This window comes from Strongylocentrotus purpuratus, unplaced genomic scaffold, assembly GCF_000002235.5.
Source record: "Strongylocentrotus purpuratus isolate Spur 01 unplaced genomic scaffold, Spur_5.0 spur5_scaffold_21, whole genome shotgun sequence".
Lineage (NCBI taxonomy): Eukaryota > Metazoa > Echinodermata > Echinoidea > Camarodonta > Strongylocentrotidae > Strongylocentrotus > Strongylocentrotus purpuratus.
This window is the reverse complement of record NW_022145607.1, coordinates 12,569,025-12,579,367: the sequence shown is the minus strand read 5'-3', so window position 1 is coordinate 12,579,367 and position 10,343 is coordinate 12,569,025. Positions and strand designations below refer to the sequence as shown.

The 10,343-nt window shown below is 39.1% G+C and overlaps 1 protein-coding gene across 2 annotated transcripts; it reads right to left on the bottom strand.

Moving 5' to 3' along the window:
* Nucleotides 1–539: 539 nt before the first annotated feature.
* LOC105436610 lies at nucleotides 540–9,333 on the bottom strand. Of its 2 annotated transcripts, XR_004066018.1 has the most exons (4): nucleotides 9,150–9,323; nucleotides 7,754–7,838; nucleotides 4,297–4,725; nucleotides 540–2,776 (listed from the first exon to the last, which is right to left on the bottom strand). XR_004066018.1 is itself a non-coding variant. In XM_011662306.2 (3 exons), the coding sequence occupies exons 1-3, from the start codon at nucleotides 9,297–9,299 to the stop codon at nucleotides 4,304–4,306; spliced, it is 657 nt and encodes a 218-aa protein (XP_011660608.2). In that variant the 5' UTR covers nucleotides 9,300–9,333; the 3' UTR covers nucleotides 4,222–4,303. The 2 variants fall into 2 exon arrangements, 1 of the variants encoding a protein (XP_011660608.2); XM_011662306.2 differs by lacking the exon at nucleotides 540–2,776 and having other exon boundaries at nucleotides 4,222–4,725; nucleotides 9,150–9,333.
* Between the last annotated feature and the right edge of the window lie 1,010 nt (nucleotides 9,334–10,343).

The following is a 10,343-nucleotide window of genomic DNA, read 5'->3' as shown; positions in this document are numbered from 1 at the left end:
AATTTAGAAATAGAATATTTATTAAGAAGATAACCATAGAACCTAAAAGAGTGTTACATTCCATCTCATGTCTAAATCATAGGTAAAATAGAGGAACAGTGCTGTGTCCCTTTTTTATGGTTACAATCAGAAATATTGTTTAATGAGTTAACATTGAATTAAATTTTGCTTAGTACTTAACAGCGGTATGTTTGTTCGTCTGTGCACTTTACTACTCTATTTTGAAATTACAATTTGAGACAATAGACAGAGAATTTAGACTAAATGGAGAGTATTGGAATATTACGGTAAATAATGGAATAATAAGATTGAACGAGAGAGAGAGAGAGAGAGAGAGAGAGAGAGAGAGAGAGGGAGAGGGAGGGAATTAAATTCGCGGTGAAGACAAAGAAAAGGGGTGAGATTATTAAGATATCTATACATAGAGAGAGAGAGAGAGAGAGAGAGAGAAATGGAGACAGAGACGGAATGAAAAGAAAAAAGAGAGAGAGGGAGGGAGAGAGAGAGGGGGGAGAGAGATTGGGAGAGAGAGAGGGAGAGAAAGGGAGAGAGAGAGAGGGGGGGAGGGGGCGCTTCTGGAGACCTATATAGAATATTCCAGAGATATACTGAGATAGACTAAAACAAATTAAGAGAGATACATTATACAGAGGGAAAGGGGTGCACAATACATCAAGAGTCATTACATCAAATGGTGGAAATCCACCTTAGGTATAGTTATTATTAGGGAACACTTCTAAATAGGTTTTAAATTGAATGTTATCACCACTTTCATAAAATCATTCAAACCCAATGTATACAATCATTGGAATAAAATCTTTCTTACCGTAATAATTATGGATGAGACAATAAAATGGAAAATGGAAAATACACCAACGGAATTATAAAGTGGTTTGATCATCAAATAGTTACAGGTACATGATCCTACACAAAATAGGCTACAAACACTAACACAAACAGAGGCAAATGAATGATAGAGTGGTAATTACAAACCTGAAAAGAGCGGTTGTCAAAATCAAAACTTGAATCCACTATATTAATGAAAAGTATTTCAACTACGGAATGGATTCCACTATGATTTGGAATGGATTAAAGCTTTCAACGTATACCCCTCATATAATTATTACTCCTCAAAAAGAGCCCATTTCCACTCCCGCACAGTTAATGGGTAGCTTTAATCACCTATGGACAATAGCCATTAAACCATCACCAACAACAACATGAAGAAGATATCGTAAACATAATTTAACCTTAGGCCTAAAAAAAGATGTTGTATTGCCCTTTTAGGTGCCAGAACCTGGGTCGGTCGGTAAGGTTTATTTCTTCCCCCTCAAAACAGCGACCGTCGCCCATAAAAACTCAAAACCGGGAACGTCGCCCAAATCTCGCTGGCTTCATAGAGTGCATGGTGTATACACGTAGGCTAGAAAGATTTCGAAACTAGAGCAGAAGACAAGTGAGAATTTGGGAATAATTTGATGGTTTCATGCATTTGTATCCCATTTAAACGAACAAAATACATTTTTTAAATTTCATTAAACATTTAGTTTCTAAAAATCGGTTTAAAAAAATGTAATAAAAAGCCGACCGCAGATTTTAAGATTTTCGGGTCAGTCGCAAAGCAATACAACATCTTCTTTTTTTTTTAGCCTTATGCATCTTATACAAAGTAAAAAATCTACACAGGAGGTCTACATTAGGAATTTGTCGTGTTTTTGCCAATTCAGCCGATTTCATGTTGACATGTCTTGAGCTAATAAATGTTACTTCCTCTGATTTTCAGTTTGATTTTAATGATAAGGCCAACATAAGACTATACAAACATTATGGAGGGAAATAGCATATACAATTTTATCTGACATTTAAGCACAGCAGGGCGTACCATCGAACTGTTTACACCAGATCTCAAACATAGATATTTACTGTAATCATAATGAGTTGAAATTCAGTTTAAATACACATTACTATGTTAAAGAATACATCCTATATAATGTCTGTTTGAAATACTTACAACAGCTTTGAATTTGCAATGCCTCACGTTAACTTAATGGTAAGGTTCCCTACTTCCGTATGTTTAAAAAAACGGTGTCTCAACTTAGCAGTTTTTCGTTCTAAAAGCTCTAATAAGAAATAGATGAACAACAAGATTAAGCACATTTACAGACTAGAGAAAAAACACAGCTAACTACTTGGGGACTTTAAATATTATATCAATATCCCATTGTGTCGGGTGTGGAATCAACGAAGTTTGAAGGGACGCAATCCAGAAAAAATATATATTTTCAAAGAAATAAAGATGCCTTTTTTCATCTTTCCGGTGTTAATATTGACCCCAAGAAGAAGGAAAGAGAGAAAGAGAAGAAGAAGAATAAAAACAATAAAAGAAAATAGAAAACAACCCGTACTGAATTACTGTGATCAGCGAGATTCCGGGGGGGGGGGGTACTCAGATTTGGTTTTGACGGGGTGTGCCGCTAAAGCCTCGAAACCCAAACCAATTTTAAGGGTCATTTTCGTTTTTTCTCGAAATAAAGTCATCTTCTTTTTTTTAATTTTAATTTTTTTGAAAAAGCGGAGGGGCAGATTTCATAGAATTTTGGTCCCCTTCAAATGACATTTTTTCAAGCGTAAGTTGTACATGACTGTATGTTAATTAATCCAGTTTTCACAGCCAATGTCTTTTGTTGACGGGTAGTTGAGGATCTTTCTCGTAGATGGCGCTGTGTTTGATGTTGACGAATCCTTGGTTGGTGGATGAGTTCTAGAATTGGCCTGCCTGGGGAACAGTGATAGTACCAGTCAGTGGCGTACGCAGGATTTTTTCAAGGGGAGGGTTTTCAAATCGGGCCCAAAATTTCGCAACGACTCAGCCAGCCGCTGAATAACCGGGGGGGGGGGGGGGTATACACTTTTTTTTTTTTTTTTAGAGTCCCCCCAAAAATCGCAACGACTCAGCCAGCCGCTGAATGAGCGGGGGGGGGGGGGGGGGGTTAAGAGGACACTTTTTTTTTTTAGGTCTCAAAATTTGAAAATTTTGACATATTGTCCAGTTGGGGGGGGGGGGGTAAGGTCACCTTTTTAAGGTCAGCCATTGGCAATTTTTTTGTTTGTTGTTGTTGTTAATTTAAAAAAAAAAAAAAAAAAAAATCTCAAAAGGGGAGGGTTTTCCAAAATAACATACATTAAACATACACATAAGAAACTCGAGGGGAGGGGGGGGGGGTTTAACCCCAAAACCACCCCCTGCGTACGCGCCTGGTACCAGTTAACATATTTCAGGTATTTGGTAGACATTTGAAAGTCGATAGACCTATTTCTTCCGGAGGAATGCAAATGCAAACATTTCAGAGATAATTGTTGTACCTACAGAAATTATCTTCTGAATTTTTGTTTTATTGAAAACAAATAATTATTGCATTCAGTAATCAAACTGGTGTACCTGTGGATTTCGTAACGTGTGGTAAACCATCTTTTTAAGCAGAATATAACCCCCAACCCAGTCTGCCTCCCTTATATTTTCTTTAAAACGCGCACAGAATGATGTAGGCTCATTTACTAAGCATTCATAAAGCTGAATAAGGTGATCGCGGTAAAGAAAAGTTGAAACCGTAATGATGGAAACATCTATTGTTAAGAGTTCTCCCTTTCCTCTGACATTTTTACCTCTGACAAATTTACATCTGACACACGACCTCTATCCCCTGCTCTATTACGACATATGGGGATGTGCCACTCTAATAGGTCACCTTTTCACTATAAATCCCTAAACATGAGCCCAATCTTTAACAAAACTATCTCCAAACATGGGTCCGTTTTTTCAAAATCTAATCGTGAAAAAAGGGGCCTTTATTCCGAGAAAAATCCTCCCTTAACGACTCTTAAAAATGGGTAGGGGTTTCGAGGCTCCTGCGGCACACCCCCGTCCAAGCCAAATATGAGTACCCCCCCCCCCCCCCGGCTCTATAAACACAAGGAATCCTGAAAAGTCGATAACCATGCCAAAGGAGATCGTTTAAAAGAAGATGTCCCCTCCCCGAAACCATCTTGATACTCAATACGCCAGCGAGTGGGACTTTAAGATTCCATATTGATTGAGACGTGTTTACTTTTTTAATACGAAATCACTTTCCTGTCTCATCATTTTTTTAATAATTTTTTTGTATAAATATATTCAAATTTGTTATGTCAAGCGCATAGAGAAATTTACAATTTATTATGCGCTTCATAAATATTCTATATAATTATTATTATTATCAACAGCGGGGCAAAGGTGGTTCATGACCAGGGATATAATACCTGGTTACTACTCAATAATTATTGTGTAGGTCATAGTGACATACTCGGTCAGGCCAGGACAGGGGTCCCCAAACAAACTATTCGAGGCAGCCATTATGCACTGACACCTTCCATTGCAAATGTCCGTGATCAGGCTGGCAGTAGCGGTACTTTTACATGGGATCGAGGCCACGGCGGCGGTGGTGGGGGCGGCGATGGTTTGTTCAGGTGGTAGTGTTGGTTGTGGTAGAGCACCTCCGCCGACGGGGTCTGCATTTGTTATTATAGGGATTTCTGTTGTGGTGGAGTCAGTGGTGGTAGTGGTGGTAGTGGTAGAAAGACAGAGAGATGGATCGATGCGACCATAAAGCGCAGACAAGACCTGAATCTTTCCTCCCATGCCGTCTATCAGTCGGATGTCGCCTTCACAAAGCAATATAGTCGTCACAACTGGTTGTAGCAATGAAATGTATAGGATAAAAAAAGGTCATTCATACAGGCAGGTAAAAATTCATGATCTCACATAATTATAGCACTCTTGTTTATTCAAGCCCAAACTATGAGCAGGAATTTTTTTGCAATTTGAGAACCACATTTGGCGCATTGATGCCCATCGGCACTTCCCGAAAAAAACGAGGCCTACTGATTGGTTAGAAGTTATCTGTCACGTCGCCGTTGTTTATGCTTCGCTGCTGCACAATGCACAAACACGGTGGTCTGGTACAAAAATTATCTCGAGTGTATGAACTGTGTTATCAGGGGCGTCACTAGACCTTTTTCAGTGGGGGGGGGGGGGGGTGTAGAGGCCACCGATTACCGACAAGTATTATTTTTGCCAATGTCTACAAATTTAACCCTAAAAACTCGGGGCCAGGAACTAAGTTATTTTTCCAGAAAAAAAATTCTGTGTGCCCTTGCCTTGAGCCATAATGCATGGCCGTACAGGGGATTTTTTATGTTGGGGACCGGGGTAAAATGCAATGGATTATTGATAATTGATTGCATTTTCTTTTTTCTTTTGTTTAATTTGTGGGAACTGCCCCCTGCCCTAACCCCCGCTGCGTACAGTCATTTTCAGTGGCAAAGCAATAGCCTCGTAACTGTGAGGCCCCAGGATCAAAACCGTGTCGATGTGCTATATTAGTGCCCTTTTGTGGGCATTAATCCTCATTATTGTCATTTATGACTTAAGGGCGTAGATCCCCTAGTTGATAAGCATAGTAGCATACACATGCTTTAGCAATCACGCAAAACAAACACTGGCAAATTAGTAAAATCTGAGAATGTATACTATAATTATCTAAATGTATTAGGAATAAATCATTGTCAAAATAATTCCATAAATTGGGGTAAAATAAAATATTCCAACTTTATGAGCAACAGTGTATATACAGAGAGAAGGGTGAGAGATGGGGCATAACAGTGAGAGACTGTGTAATCATAATGGAACGAAATCAGAAATTGAGAGAGAGAGCAGGGGTGTCGCCAAATGGGGGGGGGGGGGGGGTGTGGGGGTGCGACACCCCCCCCCCCCATCTGTCAGGATATTGTCGGTAAAATTGCGCTGCCGTCGGTTAAAAGAGAAAAGGGGGAGGGAAAAAAGAGAGGAAAAAAAGAGAGGGGAAAAAAGAGAGGGAAAAAAGAGAGGGAAAGGAAAAGAAAAGAAAAAAAAGAAAAGGAAAATAAAAGAAAGAAAGGAAAAGAAAGGAAAGAAAGGAAAAGAAAGGAAAGAAAAGAGAAGAAGAAAGAGAAAAAAGAAAAGAGGGAGGAGAGGAAAGAAAGGAAAAGAAAGAAAAGAAAGAAAAGAAAGAAAAAAAGAAGAAAAAAGAGTGAAAGGGAAACAATAGAAACGGGAGATGAAAGAGAGGAGAGAGATGGGAGGTAAGAGTCTGAGAGAGAGGAGGAATGGGAGTAAATGAGAGAAGGGGGTTATTGGGTGGAGTCGTGTCGTCGGGAGAGCAAGAAAGACACGGGTAAATATGTTGCTGTGTCGGGTCAGCTTTGTCGGTATTCTTGCCCGATCCTCGTGTACTATTTCAATGCAGATGTACTATTTCAATGAGATGTATATTGTCGGTCGACCGACAATATACATCTCTCCCTACGAACTGTGACTTCTTATCCGCTGTGACGACTTCGAGAGTGACTACAACTATACAAAACTTGTATTTTCTCGAAGTTTCACTTTCCTATAATATCAGCTAAAGAAATCAGAGGTTTAACATTTTCGGGGAAACTAAATTCAAACAAATTTTAAGAGTCAACAACGGTACGACGAATTGTCTTCCTTTCTTTATATTGTGATGAAACGCCAAAAATTCCGCGCTTGGCGCGGAAGGGGAAACTTCATTTAGACGAGTCGAGAACGGTACAACGAATCGTCTTCTTTCTCTAACAATTTAAGGAAACATCAAAGCTTCCGCGCTTCGCGCGAAGGGGAAAAACCGAATTCAGACAAAATTAATAGGGCTTATTTGGAGTCGAAAACGGTACAACGAATCGTGTTCTTTCTCTAATAATATGAGGAAACGTCAAAGCTTTCGCGCTTCGTGCGAGAGGGGGGGGGGGGGGGAACTGAATTCAGATGAATAGGGCTTATTAACCCGTTGGCTACTGAATTAATTAATTCCCATAGGCTAAGCACAGGGACCACCAGGTTCCAGTAAGCAATGGGTTAAGAGTCGAAAACGGTACGACGAATCGTCTTCTTTCTCTAATAATTCAATGAAACGTCAAAACTTCATTCAAATAAGGATTAAGAGTCAAGAACAGTACACCGAATCGTCTGCTTTTTCTCATAATTTAATGAAACGTCAAAGCTTCCGCGCTTTGCGCAGGAGGGGGGAGGGGGAACTGAATTTAGACAAGGATTAACAGTCGAAAACGGTACAATAATTAATCGTCTTCTTTGCTAATAATTGAAGGAAACGTCTAAGCTTCCGCGCTTCGCGCGGGAGGCCCATCACCCACACCCCCTAATGAGCGGGCTTTTAAGTGATTCTCTTGCTCACTACCGCCCCTCCCTAAAATAAGATCCTAGCTCCGCGCCTGCATTAAAATATAGAGCTATGAAGCTGACTGAATTTTTATTGAAGAAATAATTCGTATATTTATGTCGTCGAGGAAAATGACCATTTTGCGCATATGCAAGTACTATAGATAGTCCATAGGAAAAACAATTTAGCCTTCGGCCCCAGGTTTATAGGGTTGAATTTGTAGATATTGGACATTTAATTTTGTCGGTAATTGGTGGCTAGTTTTGTCGGTAATCGTTGGCCTCTACACCACCCCCCCCCCCCCCACTGAAAAAGGTCTAGCGACGCCCCTGAGAGAGAGAGAGAGAGAGAGAGAGAGAGAGAGAGAGAGAGAGAGGGAGAGAAAGAAATAATAAGAAGAAGAATCTGGTTAGTATGGGGGGGGGGGTAATTACACTCTTAACACAAACAAATATTTCCATATGTTTAACCTTTCTACTTACTCTGACTCTTTGCGAGCATTGGTCCAATGCCAACAAGCAGACATATAAACAAAACGAACTTCGATGACGTCGTTGACAAATCCATCTAAAAAAAAAAAGTATGTATAAAAAGGAAAGAAATTGAAGTTCACCATCGTAACATCATATGAACTATAATGTTAACTTTGCAATATAATCTACTTCATCTGATGATGGCCATTGCTGATTTTGTCGTTATCAATTTGTAAAGTAAATGTGAAAAATGATAATAAAGAGAAGTTAATAAATAAATCAAACAAAAGAAATCAGATTACTGTGTAATGCCTGGTGCACACTAAACGATTCACCTCTAATACGATATTCGTATAAAAGGCGGTTATTATAGATATGGACATCTAAACAACCACCATCCTCCTGATTTAGATTCTAAATAATGATAAGAATATTAACAACCGGAATTTCATTGCATTAAGCTCAAGATAAACTTGAGTTCTGGTAATGCGATTGCATTGTGAAAGAAAAGGTGTGGAATGGATCAGAAAAGTTGATCATATAGCATGTAAGTAATGGTGTGTAATGCAAGGTTCTGGAGTCATCAAAATCGTCATAAATTTGGTAAAGTAGCAATCACTTACACAGAAAGATGTATATGGGACAACACACATGGTGTCGGGGCTAGTACTACCCTGATTTCCTTATCTTTCTATGCTCATTACTCAGCCAGTATACATTTTCTTCCAAAATTGTTTGGCACATGACATTTATTTGTAATCTTGAACATTCAGTGTAAGTTTCGTTGGATTCTGTGAGAATTCATTTTATTTTTTTTACCAGAACTCAAGTTTATCTTTAAGCTCATCTAAAATAAAAGCCAAGTCTGCTTCGAATCATAGACAATCGCACTAGTACAGGCCTGACGTCACAACGATTCTCAATCAGATCGTAGACAGATCGTAGAGTAATACGCCGGGCTTAAATGTGTACACCACGTGAACTTATAAAAAAGCAAAATAAATGTGTGATTATTTTTCTGAACGTGTTGAAGAGGAACGGAACAGCGATCGATTACAGTTGTATGGATATTCGAGAGATGGATCATCTGGATAGATGACAGTCTGTATTGCCCTGATTACACCAAAATAATTAATAGCGAGTGAGTTATCGAGTCTGGTAGACAGAAAGAAAAAAAATTAAGAGCCGTCCGATAAAGAGAGGGGGAGAGAGGGTGAGAGAAAGAGAGAGAGAGAGAGAGAGAGAGAGAGAGACTGAGAGAGCGAGAGAAAAATGAGAGAGAGGGAGACGGAGGAAGAGAGAGAGAGAGAGAGAGAGAAAGAAAGAGAGAAGAAGAAGAGAGAGAGAACGTTTACAGAATATCAGTAAAATACACTCCAGTAATATTAAAACTGTTTTACCTTACCGTTCGTTGGTGTGCAGCACGATTTTCCGTGACGAAGTTCAGTGACAAGAAAACTGATGCTCTCCTATTAACTCGACAAAATAAAACTTTGTAATGATGACTAAAGTGAAACACGCAACAGACCACTCCCTTTTCTAGCAGTTTGATCATTAGTAATATGATTTGTTATTGTTCGTCACAAAAATAAATTAGTGGACTATTCAGGGTCACCAGTTGATTACAGAAAATGCGGATGTATAATTAAACTATATCAATACGTTTTCTTTTCTTTATCTGATAAACATTGTATGCATGAGTTGTGTAGATGGGGGCGGATATGTGTACATATTTACATCTGAATGAGTAAAGTATAAAGAGAATTGATGATTAGATTTACACACTTTCACCACATAATATAGGAGGAGCCATATAATTAATATCCGGTCCCCCCCCCCCCCTTTGAATAGTAAAAAGCCAATGGCTGAGTTGAGGAAGATTTGCCGAGTAGCGCTTCTAGATAAATAATCTTGTGGGGTTTAGGGGCTCGGGATCTCGGATTCCTTGCATTCATTTCCTTCTCATGCCTCACTTAAATGCATGTATAATCAAGAATAATTGGGGGCTTCAGGGAATTATTAGAGGGTAGAGCTTCAGCACTAATGAAATGTGAATGAATAAAATATGCTTTAACCACTCTATGCAGGAAATAAATGTTGTTGCCTGCTCATTGCTCATGCCTGACAAGCCACAGACACGACCAAGGTTACATGGCTTGTTTAAAGAAGTATGTCTATATGGATATATATACAAAAGGATAATAATATTTCTGAATTTTGTGGTGTGACCACGGTGTTACACACTGGGATGTTGCTATAGGCCATAACAACATTTTCGGCAAATTAGCTCGGAAATTTTTCAAGCAACTAAACAAAAACAAAACTGATGCTAGTGCTGGAAACTACTGGTGACCGGTGCCTGAAGAGCACAGAATGAGCATTTTGGGCTGAAAGAAAAAATATCAGAGCAGAGAAGCAGACTCGAGAAACTGGAATGAAATCGGACAAACAATAAATAAGTTATGATTTAAACAAAAAAGTTGTAATCCGATTTATACGTATGGGCACTACAAATTGGCAGAATCGGTAATTTCACTGTGACGTAGAGTACGGACAACTTTCCCATTCGTTACAGTACACAAAATGACTAAAATTTCAT

What these genes read in the sequence shown, in the direction of transcription:
- LOC105436610 (XM_011662306.2), bottom strand. Translation starts at nt 9,299, where the DNA reads ATGATCAAACTGCTAGAAAAGGGAGTGGTCTGTTGCGTGTTTCACTTT. An exon ending in GTGCTGCACACCAACGAACG is followed by an intron (nt 7,839 to 9,149) that starts GTAAGGTAAAAC and finishes TTTTTTTTTTAG; the next exon opens with ATGGATTTGTCAACGACGTC. An exon ending in AATGCTCGCAAAGAGTCAGA is followed by an intron (nt 4,726 to 7,753) that starts GTAAGTAGAAAG and finishes TGCTACAACCAG; the next exon opens with TTGTGACGACTATATTGCTT.